Below are 27959 nucleotides of genomic sequence, written 5' to 3'. Positions count from 1 at the left end.
GCGCAATTGCACAATACATTTCAGACACAAAATGAAAGGACGAGCTGAGCGGAGATGAGTAGCAAAGCTGTTTGCAGAGGAAACAGCAAGAGTCACCACGCTAAAGCAGTTTAAATAGAAAGCTAATGCTGTCCACCGTTCAGGTTTTCGTCTTGTGACTTAATTGCTGCATTTGATGGCTGTGCTCTTTTAGTCCTTTTCCTTTCAGATCTCTGTTATTGCACAATGACTGCTGGATCCATAAAAAGACAACAGCTTGTTAGGAAGTTCACCGAAACAACTCTCTAAGGCTGTTACATGCTTTAACCTGAATGAAGTGTGGTGGCAGTTTTTTTTGATCATGATAAAGGCAGTGGTGGTGGTGGGAAAAAAATAATCTTTGAAAATCAAAAGAAATCAAACTTTGAGGCTACATTTTATCAGCCGTATCCAAGAGAGATAAAAAGTAGAGTCAAAAAGCTTATGTGATATTTCCTTTTTAATGTGATATTAAGAACAGTGGGTCTTATGTGGGGTCTGTGTGGCTTAAAGTTTAAACCCCTTGTGTGTTTATTATATAACTCTTACATAACAAATCTGACACTATACAGGGACACATCCAGAAGTGTATTTATTTCTTTCTGCCAAGTTTAGAGAAAAAACTGCCAGGAACAGCTAGACTGTGAAACATTGAAATATGTTTGCTAGACGAGATCCGTGGAGTCTGTGCCAGGAACAATGTTTACAGTTCAGGGCCCCAAGAATACAATTTTATAAAGCAAATAAGTATCTGTGTCAGACTGACGCCCCGGTGTTAATTATGGCATCTCATCAAAGAGCTTCAATGAGTTTGGCTAAACGGATTACGATCGTCTACTCTTACCAGCTGCCATAGTCTAATTAATGGTTTGTCATCGTTCTCCATTCATGTGAAATTCTCAAACACTAGCTTATCACTTCTTTTTTTTGCACATTGTGCATCGTCACCAAGGTTTGAATTCAACTCTGTTATACGTGAGCCAAAAAACAAACAAGCAGCTTGCAGTGAGCCTGCTTTTTCTGCAGTCATCCGTCAGAAGAGGGGATAAATAAAAGCATCAATTAGTGCAGACCTGCTTCAAAGTGGATGCTCTGAGGTCTGTTGAATAATTAGCTGTTTTTTGTACAAGCCATGGGAAGTCTGCTTCCTGGCGGGCTTTTGGTGGTTTTAGACAAGGGGTTTGATGAAAGTAAACCCACCATAGGCGTTATTTTCGGTCTGGTGATGAACAAGAGACGCGTGGCGGAGGAAAATTCTTGCTGATAGTGTGCCATTCCTCTAGTTGATGATGGAACATATTGCTTTCAATGATACTGTGTTTTCAGTCTTACATTTATTAAGACAGAAATGTCAAAGCATGGATTTAAAAATAAGCTTAAATAATTTCCCCCTCTTAAGAAATGGAATTTAAAAATCTAAGACGAGGCAAATCTCATGAAGCTGATGACTTGAAAAAAAAAAGAAAACAAAGGATTATAATAAATTTAATCCTTCTTCTCACTGGCATTAAGCAGGATCTGTTCTGCCTTACATTCGACAGTAGAAGCAGTAAACAGTGAAGTAAAGTTAACATTGTGATGACACTGACAAGTATTACAAATAAGCAAAGTGAGAAATTATTTAAAGTAGACTGTGCTTTTAAAAATCTCAACATCCTTGAGGGATTTTTTTTTCTAAAACAGTCTGTGCTCCATCAAACTGGTATCACAGGCTGCCAAAATTACTTGGCCTTACAGCAGCCTGAATCTGTTGCACTTGGTTGTCCAACTCATGCCAGAATTCTGATGAGTTTCTGTGTAGTTTCTGTTCGGAGCAGCAGGGAGGAGAGGAAAGGAGGAAGTAACACCTGAGTGTAAATGTAAACTGGGCTTGCTTTGGCTCATGGCTTTGTGAGGAGATACACAGATACCTCATCTGTGCATGACTTCATGGCAGTCTTGTATAAAGTGCATGAAAGCAGTACTTGAGTAAAAGTATAGGTGTTTTATCAGAAAACTACTTTGGTAGAAGTTAGGGATGCACCATATTATCGGCACAATATTGGTATTTGCTGATAAAAGCTTAAACACGTTTATCGGTATCTGCAGATATGAAAATTTCTGCCAATATGCACAGCCGATAAGGTGCTATTCAGTTAAGATTATTATTTTCCATCTGAAAAATAAGCTCCTTAAATAAAATGTAGCACTTCATTTATTTGCACTGCAGAGCTCTGTGTCTGTCACCAGGTTGTTACAGTAGCTCTAAAATAATCAAATGCAACTTGGTTATGTTTAAAAATGCATTGTACATTTAAAGTTCATGTGATCTAAAGAAATTATTTTTCTGTATTTCAATACTGAATGTCTTGAGTTTGAAAAAATAATACATTTCTTATTTATGGTAAAATCAAATGTTTTTAGTCTTGTTTTATGTGTGTTTCTTAAACAAATAAGACCGTCACATTAAGAGTAACATATAAATTCCAGTACAGGATAGACTTAGCTTTCTTTACAGTGAAAAAAACAAACAAACTTGTGATTATCGGTATCGGCCAAAAGAGGTTTAGATATATCGGCATATCGGATATCGGCAAAAATCCAATATCGTGCATCCCTAGTAGAAGTTACACCACCTTTTAGAATATTACTTGAGTAAAAGTCTTGCAGTACCTGATTTTTATTGTACTTAAGTATCAAAAGAAATGTCTTGATATAAAATCTACTTGAGTATTAAGAGTATAAGTACAAGTTTTTTTTTTTTTTTTTTTTAAGTAAGCAGTTCGAATTTTGATTTTGAAATTTATTGTGGCTTCCTTACGGTAAAAAAGACAATGTCCAGGCACAGGAGAAAGAGGCTTGAACTTTGTTAATGATAGCCTGCACGAAAGCTTGCACACCACTGAATCTTTCACTCCAATGTACAAAACCATTTCATGCCAAAACAACCACTGGTGTGCAACCCCATCTTAGGCAGCACTACGGAGTTCACAGACTACGCCACTGTGGTTGACAAGCCCAACAGATGCTAACGGAGTAAAGTTAGCACCAGTGCCTGACGAAGAGGTGCTTCATAATGGCATCTATAATGTGACATGCCCAGACATACAGAATTTATTCTGTAGACTTGGCAGTTTGGTTGACAATAAACTGCCAAAATAAAAATAATATATATATATATATATATATATATATATATATATATATATATATATATATATATATATATATATATATATATATATATATATATATATTAGGGTTGTCACGATACTAAAATTTTCAACTCGATACCGATACTCAAGAAAATATTCGATACTTGATATTTTCGATACCACAAGGATGAAAAAGAAAGAACCTAATATTTAAAAGAAACATTTTTATTAACAAAAAAATACAAATATAACCTCTGTTGTAACATGTAACAATTAACATTACCACACACACAACAAACAGTTGTGTAAAAAGAAAGTTTTAGGCCTGAGGTAGTGCAAAAAATAAATGAAATAAAGACATTTTTACAAAATTTTGCCTGATTTATGCACTGTCCACTAAAAATAGCCCTGAGACCCAATTATGGGCCTCCAGCCACAGGTTGAGAACCACTGCAGTAGTAGATTGTACTTGAAGCTTGATCCTTAAAAGATTGCTCACATCATGAACAATATGTGACCCAGGGAACCTCAGGATGAATTTATCATTAAGAAAACAGTGAGTGAGTGAAAACAGCAGCTCAGATGGACTGATGAACAATGCTGCATTTTGATTCATCAAAAGGTTGACTCCTCTTTTTTAAGTCTCTGTGTTCATTTAAAATGTGCTCATGAGCTATCAAGACACTGTTTGAAATATAAAATCACACACAGTGACTGACGATCTCTCACTGTCTGCTGGGATGCGTGTCTATCTGCGCCTTTACGCACGCCGGCACAAAGAGGAGCGCGCGTACACGGAAAGTGAAAGTTTAAGTTACACAACCATCCTATAATTATGTTTTATAGTGGTTATATGGTATTTCTTGGGGGTTTCTAGTGGGTATTTTACACAACACGACCTCTGCGTCCTCTGTGCTCCTGTGCCTCTGACTTGAGCGTGAGAAATCGGAGGTGTGGCATGAGTGCGGGTGAAACCATCCAAATGTGTGAGTCTCACGGTGAATGCGTGACAGTTGGCAGCCCTGTTTATAATCATTAACGTTACCTCAGCCTTTAATCGCTCGTTGTGGCTAATGGCTGCTCTCCTGTGTGTGTGAGGAGGCAGAGAGAGAGGGACGCAGCGGCTCGGCATCGGGGGTGGGGGGGTAGTATCGATACTTTTGAAAGTGAGTATTGTATCCGGATACAACATTTTAGTATCGATACTTTTTTAAATATCGATACTTTTGACAACCCTAATATATATATAAATATATATATATATATATATATATATATATATATATATATAAGTGCTGGGCAAGTTAACACGTTATTTTCGCGTTAACCCGTCAATCTATTAACGCTGTTGAATATTTAATCGCACATTAGTGCATGTTGTTCACATGCTTTTATTTTGTAAATGTCTGTTGCTGACCGCGGAGGAACCAGAAGTGAAATTGGCGGAAAAACACGTTGAGTAACCAAAACAAGCATGGAGGAGAGGGGCAACGCCACGGAACTTAGAGGCACTCGCCGCTTAGTGTATCAGTCCACGAGTGCCAGATATAAACAAACACAGGTAGTCTGCCAGGACGAAGAGACAAGATGAGAACTAGAGCCTTATGTAGCGGTGTTTTTGTGTGAAAGTAACGCGCTGAAAATTCTCTAAATAAAGAGTGAATGCAGACCGATATTAGACTTTTTCGGTGGGAGTCCGTTTATTTGTGGTTTTGGTCAAGTAAAATATGGCCCCGTCTGAGTGCAGAGGAAACCGGCAGACGAGCAGGGAGGGGGTGTTTGGTGCGTGCGCTCTCGGCTTCTGCGGCTGAAAAACACTGCTGTAGGGGTAATTTCTGCCCTAAACCTTGTGATAGGACCCAACTTGTTCCATCCCGGAGTATCACTTTAATGCCCTGACAGTGGCAATAAGCTTTATTTTGTATTTATATTTTGTAAATTTGATTTGCACTAAATATGTTTTTTTATATATATATATATATATATATATATATATATATATCCTGAGATCCTTCAGCCAAACTGGCACTTTGGCCAGGCATGCATTCAAGCTCACAATGACTTTTGATCTCTTTTAAAAAAGTACTTTTTTTTTTTTTTTTTTACAGCTGCCTTTCACGCCTACATGGGGTAGATTTTTAGTTCTGAGAGGACAATTTCGGGTGAGAAAACAGAATAATCAATAGCCGCTACACTGCAGAAAACATTTTTTATGGCTACTCTGTTTTACTGCGAAATTATGATGAAATCCAAGCAAGTCGTTGACAAGTTGATCACATCACTGGTTGTGGCCCGGACACAGGAGCATTGTGCTTTGCTCTCTCGGCTGCCTCACAAAATATGTGTTAAGTTATTAGTCACTTGTGATTCAGGCAGTAAGCCTCATGAAACTTGAAAGCTGTTCCACACAGGGAGAAAATGCCTTCAAATTTGGTTTTATTTATGTCTTATTAATATGATTTACTGCAGCTCATGGCGGTGTGCTTTCAAATCCCTGGGAGCTAAATTTGCACTTGAAGCCCATGGATCTTATTGTCTGAAAATGATGGATAAATAATCTGTTTTTCTTGAATTATTTAAGATCCAGTGCATTCTTATTTTGTCCTCAAAAATGAGAGAAGAAAAGGAAGTGAAAGTTGCCTGGAGGCTCCTTCAGTTAATCTAGCCGGAGGGTAAGGAACACCGCGGCTCAGGTGGTCAATGGGCTAACTAACCGACAGGTCCGTGCGGACTCTCCAAAAGACCTGGACTTCTCTGTTTTGTTGCTTTTATTACTCTCCTTTCTCCATTGTTTGCCACTTATTTTTCACAATACCTCCAGGGCCGTGGCTTCTGTTGGGGCAGAGCAGCCAGCACTGGACCATTGTCCTCCAGCCACACTCCCGACAGACACTTTCCTGGCATGGAGGGTAAAGAGCTTTGAGGTTGGAGCCAAACTGATTTCCTCGGTGGCTTTGCGACTGGGGCTGGCGCTTTACATGGCAAGCTGAGAACAGCTAAAGAGCTAAACTTGATTGCCTCTTTTCCTGCTCATTATTACAGCGTTTGTCACAGAATATGATGTGATTGTGCTAAGTCCAAACAGAGCTAAAGTGATGTGTAACATCACTGCCAGATGAGAACGGTGATCCTGGCCTCATCATGCTGCACAGTTTACTGACCCATTACAATTAGCTCTGGAAGTGAATGGTGTTGGCCTCAGTAATGGTCACACAGGAAAAGAGTACCATCTATTCAGATTAAGCTGATAGCTGCCCATCAGAAAATTGTTCTGCCTTGACTGGATGTTGAATTTTGATCTCATGCTCACGAGTTGAGTGAGTCTTTCAACGTCATCGGTTTACTTTGCACCTCAGGTCTAATGTCTTCTCAGCAAGTATGTAATGAGTGACTCCGTCTGCTTCCTACATTTTTTTACCACAAGATATCACAATGATTTAACATCACACTGACAAGTATTTGATGCAGGAAACTTTGTTGAAAAATGAGCCTGAAGCATTTTAAAGAAATCTCTAGATGTTCATTAAGGATGTGTTCATCATCATCATAATATTAATAGAAGTGATTACAGCTTTAATCAACAGCTTGGGTATAATATGACAAAACCCACAATATAAGTCAGCATATAAGATGCTTGTTTGGGGGATTCTTCCAGGGGAAAATATGTAAACTGTTTGGCTTTGTAATGATTTCTATTGCTTTCAGCAAATTCCACAGTGTGCAGTTTCTGTGCAGCTGAGTTTCTTTCTTGTGACATCTGTTTACTCGGTGAAAACTGAATTAACTTAGCAAGTGTTTATGTCTTATTTTTGGTAAAAATGTCTGGTTAGACCTAATATAAGCCAGATTCACCTGACAAGTGCAGAAAAATGTCTCATTTTAAGATTTTCAAAGTCAAACATGATGACTAAATTCCTTATAGAGTGGGGTAAGAGAAATATACATGTCAGGCTTCATGTAATAAAAACAATGTCCTAAACAAGTTTAGTTCTCACCCAACTGGTGAACGTTTTTACAACCAGAATACAACAGAAGCTTCTCCAGCCAGGTGCAGCTCTGTTTGTTTTGACTGCTTACATCAACTCACGCTGGCTCCTTCAGTCCTGTTTGGGTTCCAACTAGGGCTGCAACTAACGATTATTTTTAATGTCGACTAATCTATCCATTTTTTTTTTTGGATTAGTCGATTAATCACGATTATTTTGAGTTTCAACCTAATTTGGCCTTTAAAATGTGCAGACCTTTATAATTCAACCTGTGTTGCATTTTCACTGCATTTACCCAGAGTTAGATTCTCACCTCTGATTGGTCAGCCCTGTGTCATGTTTGTTTGTTTGTTTGTCTTTATTTCATTCATGATGACATAAAAAAATATACGTACTTTACAAAAAAATAAATAAATCTCAAAATGAATGAAGTAGGTAACAGGGAAATGAAGTTGTTGTACGCAGTATTGGACAGACTGCTCATTACGTGTATCAATAATACTGTATGTGCCACTTGCTGGTTCTTTAAGGTTGTGTTTAAATCAGTACTGAAGTTTTTGAATAAATGAATAATTGTGTATATTAATTGTGATTTCAGTATCATTTAAAATAATCGGGATTCTTATTTTTACCATAATCGCCCAGCCCTAATATGACGTGTCGACTATTATAATTTGCGTCAATGAATTTTTATCATTGACGTAGTCGATTATGTCGACTAATCGTTGCAGCCCTAGCTCCAACCTGTTTCCTCCCGGCCTGGCTCTGCTCACTATGTTGGTTTGTTGTTGTAGTGAAGTTGTGTCATATAATCTGTGTTTGACATTGTTTTTTTAATATAAGCAAACTGTTCTCCATTAGGGGGCGATATGGGGGAAATATGTCAGGATTCTTCTTCATGGCAGGATCAGAATCTTAATTGCATCATGGTTGTTTTTCATTATGTTTTCAGAACTGTTTTGACCCGCAAACAACATTTTTTGGCCAAATGATGTATAAACCATGTATTTTCGATCCCAAAATTTCTTCTGCTCCAATTTTGCTGCTAGTTTCCTAAATTTTGATAAGTCTTATATAGGGCTGCAGCTATCGAATATTTTAGTATTTGAGTATTCTACTGAAAATCCCATCGATTAATCGAGTAATCGGATAAAATGTTTTTTTTTTTTAGTTAAAGAGCAGTTATTTTTTAAATGAAAATTTTTCTCTTTAAGAAATAGAATTTTCTGATAAAGCATGTCAATAAGAGCACTTGCTTTTGTAGCTCCAAAATTTGTAAACACACTTTGACACATTTTTTGTGCCTTGACATCTCATCAAATGTTGCGGACCCAAATGGCACCTGTTTCGTAGAATGACCCATTAGTCTCCAAAATCCAGAAAAGAAGCTAGATTTGTTGCTATTTTGTATAAGAGGTAGCTTGAGGGGTCTGAAAACTCTCTTAATATGACCTCAGCTCTATTTAAAATACCACTCTTTGATCTTTTTAAAAATTAAACGATTCCTCGAGGCGGAGAAAATTACTCGAGTAATTTTTGTAATCCAGTACCTCGAATCATTAGAGGAATCGTTTCAGCTCTAGTCTTATATCCCCTATGTGTAGTTTGAACTCATGAAGCACCTTTTCACATTCATTCAAACACAGTAGCTGTGACAGGTCTTGGTTTTCTGCAGAATACAGAGCTTGAGCTTTATACAAGTAGCCTATTCACAGTCCAGATGCAATTATGTGAGACGTTACAAGATGTACTTTGGTTTTGTTTGTGCACTTGACAGAAAATGAGATGCCCCTGGGCCTGACTCTGGATGTGTCTGATTTAAATAAATAAAGGTATTAAGGCAATCTTACCTAATTTCTTTTGCCCACTTAGATGGTCCAACAATAAAATAAGAGCTGTCCTCTGGCCAACTATTCCTAACACCATTTGCCATAAAAGAGTTTGCCAAATTAAGTCTTAAAAGAGTTGAAATGTTCAATTTCACTTTCAAAAAGCCTGGGGCAGCACTCATTTAAAATACGACCAAAGTGTGACACTTCAGTCTGTTTGCTTTCTGGTCTTGCACAAAAAAAAAATCCATATCAGCATGGTTTGTACACTTGACCTCAAAACCAACCAACTCTTGCTAAAACAGCTTAAACGTTCTCTAATACAAGGAACGACTCGTCTTTAAGAAAAAACACAACATGCCAATGTCTTTGAGACTTTTCTTCGTTTCATCCTACCTTATCATGACCCCATTGAGATCTAACTATAGCATCTCCTGTCTTTTCAGGTGCTACCTGTTGGATGGGATCTCTAAAGGAGCCTGGCTGAACCGCTCAAGTATTATATTCGCAGGAAATGACAAGTGGTCTGTGGATCCACGTGTGTCCATTGTGTCCAGTGTTGGGGACAAACATGAGTACAGCCTTCAGATACAGAAAGTGGATGTAACCGATGACGGTCAGTACACGTGTTCAATCCAGAGTGAGCGCAATCCACGGCCAAAGCTCCTCAACCTCATTGTAAAAGGTGAGTATGTACAGCTATTGTTGTTCACTGCTGGAGTTGAAACATGTTTGTGTCCTTTTCTTTGTGTGATGGATTTCAGCTGCCTGCACCTTCGTGTGGCATGCTGTCTTCTAAGTGGGTCAGGTGTTCTGAAAGATCCTTGCCGAGCTCTTTTCTTTCAGATGTATGTCCTCCTCTGCCTTTTTTAATCTCATATCTTGTTTGTTCCTTTTTATTACAAGTACCATTTAGCCCACATCATTTCCATAGCGACAGTATTCCTGTGTTGTTCACGCACCTAATGGTCACCGTTGTATCAGGCACCATCTGTGCTTCATGAAAAAATGTCTGTCATTCTGTTACACATGCTGCAAGAACAAGAGCTTGAGTCACTGTGCTTTGTGTAACATAATAAAACCGTATCTTTTCAGCAGAGACATTTCTTCTGTGGAGGCAAACTGACGTGGTGGGGTACATTGTGTGCCTGTAGGCTATGCAACACAAAGTAGAAGCTTGTTGGTGTGAAGGCTTGAGGCAAAGTAGTGTACCTTTAATCAAGTCTCCCTGGGTTTTGTCTCAGCAGATAACAAAATATAACTTGATTCTTAGGACTTTTTTTACTGGCTTTCTCTACTTATTGATATGCTGTTTGAGTCATTCTTTGATCAGCAGCTTTTAAAGGTTTGAATGTCAGCCTTTTACATAATAAAACTTCAATGGAGCCCTTGAGGGACTGTGTTAATTGGGCGTCATCTTGAGGATCTCCATTCCCGCCAAGGTCAATAGGTGTATTTGTGCTTCTCTGGGCATCAAGACGCCTGTTGTGACCACAAAGTGCAAATTGAAGGCAGTATCCTCATTTTAACCTGTTCAGCTAAATGGGTGGTGGCTCAGTTTGTAGACTGGAACATTTGACGGTGGATTAGTGACAGAAAAACACCGACACTGAAAATCCGTCTCCCTAATGCCATGTGCTCTCTCTCTCGATGTTTTTATTCATTTAACCTCGGTTTAAATCTCAAAGACTCATTAAGGCCATTCACTTAGTTTCAATTACACTGAGAACCCATTTGTAACAGAATAAATGCATTTACAACAAACAACAAAGAATAGACAAATAAATAAATAAATATAGTGAAAGTGAAGGTAAACAAGCAAAGAAGTGCAGAGCAATCAGGAGTAGTTACATTCATGAGCAAAGTGGTTTGAAATGATGGGTTTTAATCAACCTGTGGGAAAAAATTTGTTGAATTGTATCCATGTTCTGTAAAAAGAAGATGGAAAATGTCACAGCGACACAAAGTAAAGTCATAACATTTGGAGCTGACCATGTAATCAGATGGGAAACGAACTAATTTTCAGTGTGAATTTAAGACCTGAACCACACGTATATGGATATATTCCTAAACGCACATTTTTCTGTCCAATTGGGCCTCTCAACCACACGAACATCGCGATTTCATTTGATTTGATTTAAACGGAGATTTTTAAAAAAGGATAAAAAAGTGAAGAAATAAAAAAATATCCGGTTGAGTGGATCCATGTACCGGTGTTAAACGGAGCTGGTGTTGACGCGATGACATCAAGCGCCTAGCAACAAGTCACTGTGTTTGACTGCGCATGCTCATAACGTTCTTCTTCTATGGTTTTCACATTTTGCTAACCTGCCACTTATCGGCCAGGCATGGCATTGCAGGCTTCAGAGGCGATCGTTTTCAGTTTGGCCTCTTCGTACGGACAGAGATATTTCTGTGGTTTGGATGGAGATTTTTTTTTTTAAACCAGGACAAAGATATCTGATCAAAAAAATATCCATATACGTGTGGATCAGGCCTAAATAGGGATGTCTGGATCCCTAATACTGGATCAGGTTTGGATTGGCAATTGGCTGATTTCCTCACCCAGTTATTCAAGGTTAGCCATCATTGAGCACAGTTTGCTGCTGAACGCCAATGTGTCAGTATAACTGAGCACTCTTAGTTCACTCAACCCAACCTGGAAATTGTAATATAAATGTTGTGAATTGTGGTTCTGATTAAAAAAATTCTAAATTAATTAAAAAGATAAAAATAAATAATGAATATATCTCTGAGGAATTAGCTCTAATGATCTAAATTATGCTATCAAAGTTGGGTTTAGGTCTTGTTTGTTAGAATGCTCCAGTTAAAAATGGAAGAGTCTTTACTGATTCCGTCATTATTCTGCCTTAGTCTCCTTGCAGGTCTTGGCAACAAAGAAATTCAGAAAATTAATTTTATTTTTTCTTTATTTGCTTGGTTATATATAGAATTCTACACATCTTTATTATTCCAATAAAAGATATATCTACTTTGAGAACCACATTTCCAGCATAGTCCACTAGACATATGCTTAGGTTGGAGTATTAATGAGGTAAGTGAGTATCAGACAACCTGTCTTGTGTAAACATTCTTTATTACCTTCTGTTTTGAAGTTAATTATTCTGTTTGAATAAGTGTGAAAGCTTGCAGTCTCCTCCCACAGCTAACACCTTTCTTCTATCCTGAGCAGATATCAGACGTATTAAAAAGTACAAACCAAATTGCTCTTATTTTGTGTAAAGCTGTGTTTACAATCGATTTCAAAGGAACATAATGTAGCAGTATGCACACTTCCACCCAGGCACCACAGTATTAATAGAAGAGTTAGAGGTCAGACACACTGCTCGTAGAAGTGTGAGCTGTGATGAAGTGCTTGAGTGGAAAACAGCTCTCCAGCTGGTGTTGGCGATATGACATATGGAGTGTGTGTATGAAAATTTTCTTGAGAGGTGTTATAATACCTGCAGTTTGTTTGTTTGGTCGACACCATAATTGAAATTATTTATGTCTTATTTTCAGCCTTCTCAGGCACAAAAATACTAGTTTGTTATAAAAAAGGGAACGAGTCTGAGCAGCAGAGGCATGGTGTTCATAACTGTTAAGAAAACATTAAAACCATAAGCAATAAGCCAGAAAGCAGCTTGCCCTCGGCTCATTTTGTTATTCTAGATTCTCTAAGCTCCTGGCTTTCATACGTCAACATCAATCTTCTTGCCGCGAACTTATAAAACTGAGTGGGTGGAGGCTGGTGCTGCGGTGGGTTTCAGTGTGCCCTCAGTGCCTTTTGATTATTGTGGTTGTTTATGAGGTTGTCTATTAAACTGGCAGGCACTTGGCTTATATTAAGAGAGCAACTCAACTCACTCACCTTGGAAATAGTTAATGATCCTGTCCCATTATCAGAGGGTCACAGACTGAAGCCCCTTTGAACGGTGGAAATAATCCTTGGTTAAAATCCTTGAATAACTGCTTTGCTTTTTGATGAAAAAAACACATAGCTCAATGCCTTGAATATAAAAGCAGTTCTCTATCAGTGCTTGTCAGCTTGTCAGAGACCGGCACTGTTTTGTAGTTGAAGTGACTGTCTGTTAGTGTGAAGGTCAGATGGGCAATCTCTGCCACTGCCAATGTGTCCATCAATGTCCTAATGTCTTGTTTAAGTTCCCTCAAGCAAGCAACCCTGCTTTTGTACACTACGTTCTTTTCTGCCCTCATTTCCTCCTTGTGAGTGGTAATGCCTGTCTGTGAAAACCCACCCACCCAACCGAAACAAATCCTTAACATGAGTGTGTCAGGTGTAGATCTTCATGAAGAAACGGTAAGTGTTAAGGGTTTGATTGGCTTTATTGAAAAAGACAGTTTTCTTGATAAGTAATTTCTTAGTTCTTTGTGGAGAAGTTGGCATATTTTGAAAGGTTAGTAAATGAGAACATAAGGGAAAAAGTGAGCTGTGGTTTTATCTGGTAACAACAGTCATAGTCATTGGTTTTAGGAAAGAAAAGGTTGCAGCCCAGAGGAAAGGCCCAATCTGTGCATTTCACCTAATGTATTATGTTTATTATTATATTATAAATAATAAGTCTAAATGTAAGTCCTGGGACAGTGCCTGAATCCTTCTTGAATAGATTATTTTATGGTACTGGCCATGAAACTCTGTCCATGTCCACGTGTTTGTTCACTGTAATGTATTGCACTCCAGCTGTCCAAACCGGCCCATTGTCCTTCCATTAACACAGTGGAAGTCTTTCCTGATGTTCAGCCCTGAGAGAGACTCAATTGTGCAGTGACTGAGTTACAATTAATGACACAGCCAGCAGAGCTGCTTTGGCTTAAACTAACTGCCACTTTGCCTCTGCTTCAGCTGCATTTTACAGGTGCAGCCTGCCTGTAAACATACCTGTGATGAACGACAGGCAGCTGCCTGGAAGGCAGTAATGGTCACTACAGGACCTTCATGTTTTAGTAGATGTTGGCTTTTTGAAGAACATTCTGTAATGGGAATCCGACCAGGGGTGTTTCAGGTCATAGCAGCTCCTCATCACTGGCCATATGGCCACAATCAAACTGAAGCTAATGTGCCAGCTGTCAGCTCTATAATATGTTTTTGCAATGCCCAGAATTCCTGACGGATGTGACCTAGTGGTGACGATTTGGCAACAGTTTGATACACAAACACAAATTGTGCTGCAGTTCAAATACAGAACACATTGGCAGATTTAGCAAGAGATGCCCAACACGAGATGTTTTGGGGGTTTTATTGTCTAATTCAAAGAATGAGACAATGGATGGAGTAGGGCACTGGAAACGGAGAGCAGGGTGACATGAGGTAAAAGGCATTGGTTTGGATTTGAAACTGCTGCTTTGGACTTCCTTGTGAACTGCAGCTTCTGTAGACATACAGTTTAAATGCAAAGCTACACCGCTGTACTCAAGGAAGAAGTGATTCAATTTGGAGGTGATCCAGAACGCCATCTGGATCCAGGATTCTTTTTAAAGGATTCTTTATCATTGTGAGATAGGGCCGTATTCACTATATGTGTATATAACTCCACAATAAATGATCGAATTGCTTTGCAAAAGAATACAAGACAAGATCATGATACTTTCAAACAGGTGAAAAAAAACGATCCAGATCCTGGCAATATTCTGGGTACTAGGATCCAGAATATGAAATATGTACTAGGTCATCATAGTTGTCAACACTGTCAGGTAACAAATTACCGTAAACCTGCAACTAACACCAAATTGCAGCAGACAGTCTGCTGGGAGTATAACATTAAAGTAGGACTAAAGTGTTGCGTAGCAATCACAATATGCTTAGCAGAGGTCTGCACTCTGAGTGCTTTCTAGTTTTATCCCATGTATTGTGCTGTGAAGGACAGCAATCAAGGCCAGCTCTGGGATGCCCCCCAACTGAAAGTGTAGCATGTTTGATTTCTTGAAAACAGAGTGCTCTATACCAGGGGTTCCCAAACTTTACTCTGCCAAGGCCCGCCCAAACAGCATTAGCTTCTGGCAGGGGACCGCCATTGGAAACCAACAGGTACTGTCTCAGAATATATATAAAAATAATTAGAACAAAATAAAATTGTCAAATTTAAGAATATAGTCTCAAAGTTTTATTCACTTTTGAATATTTTTTACATTTATTTAGACTAGGAGAATTATTAACAAACAAAAGCTAGACTCACACGAGTAGGTAGTTGCAAAAAGGAGATAGCATTGCAGGGCTCTGTCAGCCAAGGTGGGATACTCATTTCTTACATGTAGTCAGCAGTTAGACAGTGAAAGCGCCTCAAGGTTCAGTTTAGATTTTTGGATAGCTTAAAAACAGGTGCAGAACGCCAGGTCGACACAGATCATGACATTGTCATGCTGAAGTTGCAGCTGTCAAACAAAGCACAGTTTGATAGAATTGGAAACTTGAGAATTACGGCACTTTACGTGTTATATGTTGTGGGTATTAGAATAAATTAATAAACAAAACAAAAATAAAAATTAAATTAAATAATAATTAGATCCTATTTTTCCCTTCCCTCCAATTTTCTGGTGCCCCCTGGCGGCCCCCACTTTGAAAAACATGGCTGTATACATCCAAAAGTCATGAGCAGAAATGGTAAAGCAGGAAAGGAATTATGAAGTCAGTGAGACAGGAAAAATTTGTTGAAATCATCAGCAATGTCCAAAGTGACTACCACAGCAGACTGAAATAAGGGCAGTGATGAGGAAATAGCAGACACACTTCAGCGGTCCAGTGAGCATCTGCTGTCAGCATTTCTTGGGTGCCGTTCAGCAAGTCCATCGTCAACGTGCCGGTCTTGTTGATAAGTGGGTACCACTGTGTAGCCTGTTGGTTAAGTCTTGGCACAACTTAATGGCTCTGTGGTCTCCTAATCTGACACAGTGACCATCAGATAAAAAGATTGTGCAGCTTGACCTCAATCCTGTTGGGATACTTACAGCTTTGTTTCACTTTCACATCCCAGGGTGCTGAAGCCAGGAGAACTATCAGACAGTACATCTAAGGCTGAAATAGTGATTGAAATGTTTTTAAAAGTATATAAAAAAGAATATTACTCATCCATAAAAGTGCTGTGCTTCTTTGACTGTTCGCGACTTCATCATCTGTAAGTAATCTTGGTTGTGTGATGATTGTGTCATCTTAATGTGTGACTGTTGAGTCAGAAGGCAAATGGGTCGCCAGCCGTTGAGACGGAGCTGTGATCTGAGTGTGAGCTGCAGGCAGAGAACTTTGAAACACAGATGAGTCACTCCAGCTGATAAATGCCAACGGCATCTTCTCTAACAGGGCGCCGGAGGTAGAGAAAAATTTTCTTCATTTAATCGCCGGCCGCTTTGTCCTCTCCTTATTTATGCACAACCGCAACACATGTGTGTCGTTATGACACCTCCAGAACTTCACACTGTATTATCCTTGTCAAAACTCCCTGCCTTATGAATGATTACCTGTCATCATGCGACTCTTGTGTGTACACATGCTGAAGCCCACTCACGGAGAACAGAGGGATTTCTTTACAGATGAGATGTAGCAGGGGAGCAGCTCTGTCATGTTGCAGAGGCTTCTGGAAACATGCTATTTTTTCTCCTCTGCTGAAAGGAAAAGTAAGACTTCTTTGGGAAAAAAAAAAGCCCAGACACTTTAATCTGGGCTTTTCAGTCCAAGCATACAACATTTATTAATGCTGCGACACGAATGTTACAGTTGAAGTAAAGGGATTTCATGGCGTTGGATCTTTTTGGCACTATTGCTTTGCTCGACGGTGCACCATGCCGAGTGAAAACAGAAAACGGGAGCAAGAAGGGATTACAGCATGTGCAGGGAAATATGCAATGGTCTCAACCCATTCCAGGTGCATGGTGGCGTCTTTGACGAGCTGATCCTTCAAGCAATTATGCTTATCTGAAATTTGTATTTATGTGACATGGCTTTTGTGGATTTGGTCATGGCATAACAGTCCTATCAAGCATCTCAGTATTTCACAGAAGTTAAATAAAGGCTCAGATGTAGGAACAGAGCTGTTGCGGGAAAGTTTTTGAAGAGAAGACGTAATCTCTTCCTTTGATGGCAGAGATGGAAATATACCCAGAACTTTGCTTCATAAATTCTTAAATGCATGAGTTCCTGATCAGTGCTCGACACTCACTGAAAGTTCTGAGGAAAATGTGCTTGCTGAAGTTCATTTTTGATTCTTTTCGTCCCTTTAATTGTCCTTTTTTGTATCAGCAAAAACCTGAACACTATAATACCAGTGAGAAGCAGGGACTCGTTTTTTTGCTGTTGAAGTCAAGAATAAAAGTCCCTTCTCTTTTCTGATCACGACTCTCTGGGCTTTTCCTCACTTTGTCACAACAGAACGCAACAGGAGATCCTAGTTAACAACTCGCTTCTTAACACATGAATAACACGTCGCTATATTTGGTGTGACAGGTTAGATGAGGCTGCGACTGCTCACTCAACTCAGATTAATTTAATCTCTGCATGACATTTGTCCCCATCAGAGGCTTTGGGTCACCTTAGCAAATTAGAAGTCTGCATCTGTGCCTCTCCCTCAAAAGCTTTCTTTGCCATTACACATCGCCTGTGAGAAGTGAAAAAGTGATGATGCACCAAGCTTCTGCACAGCTCAGAGTCAAATGAAGTAAAGAGCACAAGCCAAAAGACTGTTTCTCCCAAAGCACAACCTCAGATCTTGCAGTGGGTCTCTCACATAATCTCAGCCAAAAGCAATAACCATCTGGGCCATCAGGGTCTGTGGAATTACTAAGGGTCTGTGTTTTTCCTGTCAGGTACATTTGGCACCTGCTGAGCAGTTAAACCCTTCCTTTAAATACTCGACTTAACAAGATTAAACTGAATGGGCTCTGCCTTGTGGCTGTGCAGTGATTATTGAATACTGTGATATCAGTGACATCACCAACAACCCTCTGAACTACATCCATTATCCACTCCTGGTCCATATCAATCCAGCTTCTTCCTCCATGTTTTACCTCTCTACTGTACGCCTCTTCATCATCTCAAACACATATTCACCGACCTATTTACAGCTTATCCTGACCATTATCTGATGCAGGATGCAGAGGAATGAGAGATCAGTATCAGGCCCCAGTCGGCCCCTCTCCACATCACATGACTCCCCTCTTCCTCAGACGCCATTCTTCTCCCTCCCTCTCTCTTAATTAAGATTTTAGATGTGATAACGTATTAAATATGCACAGCACCTCACATCTAAGAATATCTTCCCTCAGCAAGGAAGGAGAAAAGAGGCACACTTTTCTCCTACAGTAACTGCTCGCATGAGCTTGGCAATGTGTTTCAAGCTTTTGGATAAAGTGTCGAGCTATAAAAGTCACTCAGGGAAATCTTATCTTGGTGATTGATTTGAATAAAAAGATAACTTTTCCTAACCTAAATCTACTGCTGAACTATCACAGGGCTGTGTATTATAGAAATAACCAGCAGGCTGTAGATTTGACGCTGTAAGGGCTTTTATTTAAGACTCTACATGACCCCCTCAGTGGGATGTAAGGTTAACATTTAAAAAAAATAGAAGGAGAGGCATAATCCTGTGTGTTATGAAAACTCTTTGGACATTAATATGGATCAGAGCGGATCTACAGTGAAAAACTCCTCACCCACGCCCATGGAGTGAGTCAGCCTGGGAAGAGTGTTTCTCAGCAAGAAGTGCAATTGCAAGGGTAAATCTCCAGGTCGCCGCTCCTCTCTTTGATGTCAGGGCAGAGATAGAGAATAATCACAGAGTACGGCATTAAACAGGCCCACAAATCACAGTTTATTCTCAATATGCTCCCATTCTTTCACTCTCATTAATTGCTGTGTGTGTTAAGAGAGATTTGATTTTCTCATGACCGCAGTCCAAAAAACACAGTCCTGTCAGAACGAACACCTTCTTAATTACATTTCTCTCTCGTTTCCCTCTTGACGATTAGCTTTATCAATATTAGAAAGTTTAAGCTTAATTGCAACCTGACACTACCTTGCCCTGTTTTCAATTAAAAACAGATTGCACCGTGTGAACATATCGGAAACACAATTTCTCTCCTAAACCCGAAGTTGAGTAGCTTAATCAGTTTGATATTTAGTCCTTCGTGTTTCATTGAAACTAAACATAGCAGGATATTTTGTCAATAGTGTCTGTAACTCTCTCAAAAATGAATGCTGCTATTAGCTCGGCAATTTACTGTAATAGAGCATAAGTGTGGTAAAAATGAACCACTCTGGAAGCCATTCTCCCACCTGAGTAGCCCTCACAGAAAATTAGACCACCACCCACTGGTGTATCGACTTTATTTTGTAACACAGATTATAAAGTGATTATCGTAGTTCACTCCGAGAGTTTGGGCTTGATCCCATTACCTGGAAATCCACACAGTGCGGTCCTTGTGCAACACATCTGGAGTTCCAGTGTAAACGATTGCAGAGTGCAGTTATTGACTGACCCCAGCAGTTCATCCCCTTTCACAAACGGCTTACAGTATATTATGAGATCTCTGCAGAGAAATATGTAAAGCAGTGTGGACAGGATGGCATGAATTTCATCGTCCTTTGATGCTGCTTTGAAGGATTAAATTAAAACTTTGGCCTTCATGGGAATTTAATACTTGCTGTGTACAAAGCGGAAAATTTTGGTCATCTATTCATACTAACCTCAGTGAGTAAAAGCAGGATATATTTAATAATTACTTTTGACTAAGCTGGTGTAAATACTCTGCACAGATTTGATTGAACTTTTTTTTTTTGATGATGGTGCAATGGATCATGGACGGTCAGTGATCTGATTGGAGCACCCCGCAGTTTGGACCGTGTGACCTACAGATTACATTACAGATTGATGTGTTGTTGCTTTGGTGTCCAACAAAGGAAGAGGGAGAGCTTGTGCATCTGATCTGGAGGGCCCCAACCTGCCGGATCTGAGATGCAGCTGATCGGATCTGATGCTGTAACAGAGTGGAGACTGACCAGAGATGCATCAGGTGTTCCTTAGCCATAAGTAGGGTGATATTTGGAGCCACATAAGGACTGGCTAAAAACACAAGTGGCCCCAGCACAGTCCACAGAACAAGTTTCCTCAATACTGCATGCAGACATTCATGGATGAAGGGATAAACTGACAAGACTGACAGCTGTGCTATTTACTGATATAAGCATACATACCACTTATGAGGGATAAAGCGTCATTCTGCAGCATCTGAGGGAGTGAGAACTTGAGTTGCTCATGGTAAAAGTCCCAGAGCGCATAACGAGCGGGATTATGAGAGTATTTTATTTATTGAGACACAGCAATACAGTTACGCTAATGTTTAAATTTGACTGATGTTATAAATTTGAACTATGTAAAAGGAAAGTTTTTTTTTTTTTTTTTTGTCAAACTAGACCAAACCCTGACCCTCAATCTGTGAACTTATCTGGGATTTGCAACCAGCTGCACCCCTACTTGTTTGAAAGTTTTCACCCCTCCTAATGCAATGTTGTGTTATTACTGTATGTGTGATAAGATGTTCCAGTGTGTGAGAAGAGTATTGTGAATCAGTGTAACCATCCCTCCTGGAACAACTGTGTACTTAGAGTCTCAGTGGAATAATAATGCATTAAAACAATGCAGCCTGGAAGTGGTAGTACAGGGACAGTGCAGAGAGAATATGAGTGTGTTTAAAGGAACAGATTTTCTATTATGGCCCCTGACATTTAGTTAGCTACTAATCACTGTCATGTGTGTGTTTGTGTGTGTGTGTGTGTGTGCGCTTGCAAATCTTAATCTCAGCTCACCTAAATGTGTCCTTTGTCAAGTGTTTTTGCATGTGCACGCTACATGCAAGCATGTTTATGCGCTTTTGTCTTTGTGCCCTCGCATTAATGTGAATCCTCATCACAGAGAGCTGATATTAGCCATGCTTAATTAAAATGAGCAAGGACAAAGGTCAGCCGCTCAGCTCACTCAGCTCTCCTCTCTGGAGAGGGAATAGATGCAACATGAATGGAGAATAACTTTTCATTTAGGTGGACTGGAGCAGTCTCCACAGGTTAAAACAGCTGAACATGAAGGTAGACCTTTTCGGTCACTGTGGCACATTTTTCCAGCACATGTGCTTTGACCAGCAAAGCTCAAAATGTCACTCTTTTCCCCTTTTTTTTGATCTCACATTCACAGTAATCTATTATGGAAAGCTTGATTGCTCTCTGCGTGACGGTTCTGGACCTGCTTCACTCACACAGAACAGCATTGTGATGTTTTTTTTTTCTTTTTTTGTACTCTTTGTGCTTTCAAATGCATGTTCACTATTGTACATGAAAATGGGCTGCAGATTATAGTAATGGGGTTGCTCCAAAGCAGAAAATGTGGACTTTGCTTCCTTAGAATTTTCTTGGAAACACTCCCACTAAAATTATGCTCCTTTTATTCCAGGCCTTTCTCTCTGTGGCTGGGCTTGTGTTTAGATAAATGGACCGGACATTTTTATCTGCTATCAATCACTTCAGTGAGAACAATCTTACATAAATCATAGATAATTTCAACTTCTCAAATAAGGAGCAGCTTTCTGTGAAATGATTAGATAACCTGACCTTTATTTGTAGTAGACCATCATTAAACCTCTTATGTCATCTCTACACCCGAGCTACTTGAATTTCACGTTGAAGCTGCTGCTGTTGTAGCGGTGCCCAGCTGGGCATTTTTGCTCAAACATGAAGACTTGAGAGTTGCTGTGTCTGAAAGTTGCTCCACACTTGTCTTGTTTCTTTAAGTCATTTTCCATCAGCACTTTTCTCAATGCCACATTTTTGTTCCACCCCATTGAATTCTGAGTTGCTACTTGAAAAAAAAAATGATGTTGAGCGGATAAAACTCTAAGTTAAGTAGGCAACAAGTCAGAAGACTTGAATCATGTGAATATGGATACTCACAATAATTCTTATGAGTCTATATTCATTAACCATAGACAGTAAAAAAAAAAAAAAATGGAGGTCATCTTGCTTGGCTCAAAGTGAAGTTGCTTCAAAAACTGCTCTCCCTGGTGACTAGCTACAGTATAGAAAGAAAAAAATCCATCTCTTCAGTCATTCCAGATGGTCTGTGGTCAAACTTGAATAAATTAATACACCTCGTAGAAATGTTTCTCACATCTGATTGTTGTGGTAATTTGAAGATATTATTGGGCTGCCTTGTATCCAGGTACTCTTTTTTTTTTTCTCGAAAAGTTTTGTTTTTATTAGCTGTAAGAGAATAAAAACGAGGCTTTACGTCACGTTCAATGATAATTGACAGGTATCGTTCTTGTGTATTTTTTGGGGGGGATTGTAAAATTTGTCAGGAGGTAGAGCCAAGAAGAGATTAGAGTCTCAAAAAAAAAAAAAAAAAGAAAATTGGGGTGCACTGATTACAGTTTTCTGGCTGATCACCAATCCCTCAACTTTAAAAAGCCTGACCTGCTGATACCAATTTGGGCCGATACTGATTTTTACTTTTTATTTTTTTATAACTGACATCATATACCTTCAATGTTCCAGTCTTATTTTATTAAAAATAATTGAACAATACCTTTGAAACAATAAAATCTTAATGTTTTAACTTGAACAACCAATAAAATGTCCTGAGTTTTAAATCTCAGTGCAAAAAGCAACAATGGCTGGCTGTCAGACATTTACCAGAGGTATATGAGATCAGTTTCATATAAGGATGGGCCAATCACCGATCTCTGATCACCGATCCCCCAAAATCAAGAAAATCGCCACCGATCTATCATCCAGCTGATCAATTGGTGCATGTTATATACACATATTTTTTTGTCACCCAGCTCCTCAGCCCTCCTCAGATTCTTTCTGAGTCCCTCTTAGCCTCTACTACACAGACTTTGGCTGCACAGCGGCTGCCAATGGCGGTGCCTGTGTCTGGGGTATTTTGGCCTCAAAACCCCACAATGGGAAATGGGGGAGCCACGCTGTCCTCTCTATATACAGTCAGTGTCTTTATCAGCAATACTTTTCATCAAATGTGTTAATAAAACCAATGAACCCTGCAGATATTTTATAGGGAAGTGCTGAGTAACTTGAATTTGAGTGCTGATCAAACATTCAAGTCTCAAGTTTTTGGTTAAAAACCAAAGTAAAAAGCATAAGGAAACTGAACAGTTACAAAATAGCTACAGAACAAAACACCTTATGCTGTAGTTTTTTCACATCTCCTGTACCTTTCTCAGCCGGACATCAGAGCTGGTTTCAACCTGACGCCGCACCCCTCTTGGGACTTCTATATTTCACGCTTCACCCCTTGCACCCCTGCCTGGTCATAATACCCCAGACATGTTTCAACGCTCGGCCTGGACAGCTGTTCTCTCATCATGTCTTCCAACCACCCAAAGTACCTCTACCTTAAAACACCCCAAAGCTCCTGAGGCACATTCTAGTAGCAGATGTGAAGTCAAAACATAAAATAGTACATATGCCAAGATGAGTGTATCATCTCGGTCTCTTTCTTTTGTCCCGTACTTACTTTTTCAAGGAACTTATCAGACACATTGTCAGCCCTGGGGACATTTTGGGAGTATTTTCATCTAGAAAATGGAGAAAAAAGTTATATGTGGGCTGACTGACTTGCAGTCACGCGCATTCACATTTAGTTAGGGATGGGCAAGTACTGGTATCAGGTATATGGCCGATACCAGCCTTTTTTCAAAGTACCGGTACTCGCAAAGGCTGCCATTACCAATATGTAAGAAAAAATCATACATCGATTAAGTTCTCCTTAGGGGTGGGTACCTTTCATTTTTAAAACGATACGGCACCAATGCCCAGTACCTGGCAATTGGAAACGGTACCCAATACTACCAATTTTCGGTACTGTTTTTGTGTTTATGTGGTAAACAATATCAATTTATTTAATAATAAAATCCAATTTCTTTCAGTTCAACATATTTGTTCTTCAATATATAACCTTAATATGCTGTGTTCATTTCCAGCATGGAAAGTTACCCACACTTCCACTCCCTCAAAGTCACAAGGATGCATATTGGTACCTAAACATGGTACCTTTTGATTTTATGTGAATCGGTAACTGGTACTTTTGACAGAATTTGGTCGGTACCTATAAAAGTACCTAATTTGGTACCCATCCCTAGACCTCCTCACCATTAGTTGGCCTTGCGTTGCTGCAGTTTAACACTACAGCAAATGCACGTCAGGTCCCGTTTACAACATAAACAAACCAGAGAGAATTCACAGTTTAACTGTTTTATTTTTCACTTTTGTTAATTCATTTAAACCAAATTTTAAACTCAGAGAGAGTTGTTTGTGTTTTATTTTGGACTTAATGGCAGAGTGACTGTGCTGTCTTTGTTCAAAATGATCTGTCACTGTTAATTGAAATTTCATGTATCAAAAGTACTACTGGTGATATCGATGCTCTGTATTGGTGAGTATACAAGAGGGAGCACTCGTAATGGTATCGGTCTGAAAAAGTGGCATCGAACATCCCTACATTTAGTCAGTCTGTCGTTTGCTGAATATACTGAACAGATGCCCTGGCACAAATCACTTACTGACTGAGAGTAAGAGAGAGACTCGAGCTCCTGTTCATTATGTTGAGTGAATGAAGTGTGACTGGTGACTCGCACATTTACCTGCAGTCCGTCAGCCATTCACCGGAGCTCCAGCACCAGTCCCTGTTTTCTTTCTGTGTTCTTTAGAATCAGTGAATGAGTGATATGTTCACTGAACATACCACCACCAGCCATTCTGAGTACGATCGTGGGCATAGCTCAGTGTTTGGTCGTGTTTCAGCTTATTAAATTTTGATTCACAGACAGAGCTGCAGAGAAGTACTGAGCCATTTAGTAAACAAATACTTTGACAAAATCACTTTGCTGAACTGATTCTACTGATTCAGTACACTGAAAAGAATCACCTTACCCATTGCTAACGTGCTCTCATTAGTGATAGAGAAGAAAAACAGATCATCCATCACTGACAGACCACAAGTCTTAGCCATAGCTTCATACAAACCATTAGTGCTTTGATCCATATCTGTTTCATTGTCTCTAAAAACATGTTTACTGCATGTTTTACAACAGTTAGCAGCTTCACCACCCACACACAGCCTTTATCTTCCTTGTTGTTGTCTTGTTTTCAGGGTATGAGAATTACAGTGTGGGGGTGTAACTTTTGATTAAGCTCAGGTCAGGCAGTGAACTGAAAACCAGAATAAAAATAGTGAAATTTATTAACGAGGGCTTTGGACATATTCAGAGTATTTGTTTGTACATGTTTTAAGTCACGTAAGGAAGAAAAGTTTACCATCAGATATGCATTTTGTTGAACTTGAAGTGTGTGTTGTCAGTATCAATCTGGGAACAATCTCAAGTCAGATTTTCCATCAGGTGTCAGGCCGTGGCTGTTCTCTTTCCCAAACAGTCTGTTCTTAGAGGTGTAAATCACAACAGAGACATGGGTTCTCTCGCTTCTCCTCCAGGCAGAATTTATCATACAATACAACCGTCATTAACAGTGGGAGAGCTGCAAAACAGACTTGCCAGGGGTGAAGCATTGGCAGGCATCTCGCCGTTACACTGGCCTTAATTGGGCAGATAAATATCACAGGCTGCACTCTCTGGCCCCACAGCACTGTTGCATACATCACCCTCAACACAGACTGACCATTCGCGGTGGGGGGGCCGCCCGCATGTCTCATCCCTGAAATTTATCTGGTGCCCAAAGTGCAATTAAAGAGTGCTGAGGGATCTCTTCCATCAGTGTGCCGCTTTGACTTGCAGCTGTATCAGAGCCCATTACAGTCATTTGACATCACACATAGGGTAGGACCCTCAGTTTGTGGAGCAGAGAGTCTTAAAGAGACAGCAGCTAAAACAAGGAGTTTCAGACAGGGCCTTACACAAAGGGTTTTTTTAAACACCAGTGTGATAAAAAATAGAGGCTGCTTGAACTATAAATCACAAAAAGCCACTACTGGGCCACCAGAGGGATGGTACAAAGCCTAAAAGAAAAAAGCAATACCCCCACTTTAAACAAACTGCAAGAAGTGACATCTGTATTCTGCAAAGTACATTTTAGGATTTTAATTATGAGTAATTTACTGAATAGTCATGAATTTGGCCTTTTAAACACCCTTAGTGGGCACTAATATGTCCATATTACCAGCACGTTGTTCTATCCAAATCTCCTCCCACCAGCCTGCAGGGACGATCATGAAGAGGAGCAGTTGATGTTGGCAACATGAGAGAATGTGGCAGCTTACACACACAAACGACAATACAAATGCTGCTCACTCGCATTCTTAATGTTTGTGGGAGTGCACAGATGCACACACCACACACATGCACATTTATTCACAAACAAAGGCTCTGAGAATAATCAAAAATCCTCTCCAGCACTTGAACCTTGAATTGTTTGGCAGCCAGTGCTATTTATCCCGGACTTGTGTGACTCACCAATGAGAGAAACAAACAAGGGGAGAGAAAGAAGAAGAGATAGTTTGAAAAACAGCGCACGGATAGGCCTTCAATCCACTGAGAATTTTTCTTCTCCTGATAAATCTAAATTATTTTTCCCCAGAGAAAATATGGCAACATATATCAGATATATGTCAATATTTCAAGGTAAAAGTTCAGTGTCGTTACAAATGGTTTTATGAAGGCAGGACATTGCTCATCCCCCTGATTATGATGGATCCTCAACAAGGCTAAAACAGGACATTCCTAAAGCCACTAATCTTTATGTATCAAGGGCAGTTTAGGAATTATGATCAGTGAAAGTTTCTATCTTTAAAATATTTTTTAAAAGGGTAGGTGATGGATTTTCTGGCAGGATTTTTTTTTTTTTTTTTTGATTATCAGAGTAAATGTGTTAATTATATGAGATCAATAGTACTATGAAGAAACCACATGTTCCTTCTTCTTCTGATTGTGTTGAATTGTAAATGAATGCAATTTTGCTCATCCTAGGTTTTGAAAGGACAGTGTAACATTACTAAATAGTTTGATGTTTTTTGGTGGGTAGGGCTAGGGATTGGTACCAAATTAGGTACCTTTGTTGGTTCTGACCTATTTCTGTCTGTAGAACCAAGTACCGATTCAGGTAAAAACAAAAGGTACCATGTTTAGGTACCTAAACGCATCCTTGTGACTGTTAGAAAGTGGAAGAGGAGGTGATTTTCTATGCTGGACATGAACACAGCACTGCAAGGTTATATGTTGAAGAACTAATTTGTAAAATAGAAATTTTCTATTTATTACCACATAAACACACAGAAAAGTACCGAAAATCTGTGTCGTTTAGTGCCGATACCAATTACCAGGTACCGGGCATCGGCACGGTTTCATTTCAAACGTGAAAGATACCCATCCCTAGGCGATGCTAAGCTGCAGGCAGAATTAGCAGACGCTAGCTAGCAGGTTGATTTTTTGTACTTTTTTTCTTATCCTCCAAAATGCTGGGTAATGATAATTAAAAAGATAATTCACCCCTTGTGCAATCAAATACAAATTATTTCTGCTGCAAAAACTGTCTTTTTTGAATTGGTGCATACATGGGTTGTGTCCGAAATCATTCACTCATTCCCTACTTACCACTCACTATATTGTGAGTGGACTATAGTACACACAATCACTAATATTATACTAAGCATATTCTTGGTAACAGTCAAATATTTTTACAGGTTATTTTTAAGGAAATAAACTATATATTCGTGCAGCAACTTATGCTGTGTCTGAGAAATACAAAGTTCAGTGAATCCATCGCCCACGATTGCCTGTTTAGCGGCTGACATCTGTGTTGTTTGTCTCTCTGCTCGAAGTTGTGAAACATGCCCCCCTTCAAGAGTTAAAAAGAAAGCTAAGTGTTGTTCTCTGACAGTTTTCTAATGTTGTTTCACGTTATCAGTAACCAGTAATCATGCCATCAACCATTTCTTCTGTTTGAACCGCAATGCATGATGGTATATAGT

General features: G+C 39.4%; 1 protein-coding gene across 2 annotated transcripts in view; it reads left to right on the top strand.

Moving 5' to 3' along the window:
* Window positions 1–27959, top strand: part of negr1 (neuronal growth regulator 1) — a 169210-nt gene that overhangs the window by 48926 nt on the left and 92325 nt on the right. For both annotated transcript variants that reach the window (XM_074667973.1, XM_074667974.1), the window contains exon 2: window positions 9414–9652. In XM_074667973.1, the coding sequence (XP_074524074.1) occupies window positions 9414–9652 (239 nt within the window). The remainder of the gene's footprint in view (window positions 1–9413; window positions 9653–27959) is intronic.

Source organism: Halichoeres trimaculatus, unplaced genomic scaffold, assembly GCF_033239565.1.
Source record: "Halichoeres trimaculatus isolate MK-OKI-2021-1 unplaced genomic scaffold, fHalTri1.1 fHalTri1_scaffold_4, whole genome shotgun sequence".
NCBI lineage: Eukaryota > Metazoa > Chordata > Actinopteri > Labriformes > Labridae > Halichoeres > Halichoeres trimaculatus.
Note: the sequence above shows the minus strand (reverse complement) of the source record. Positions and strands in the feature narration are given on the sequence as shown.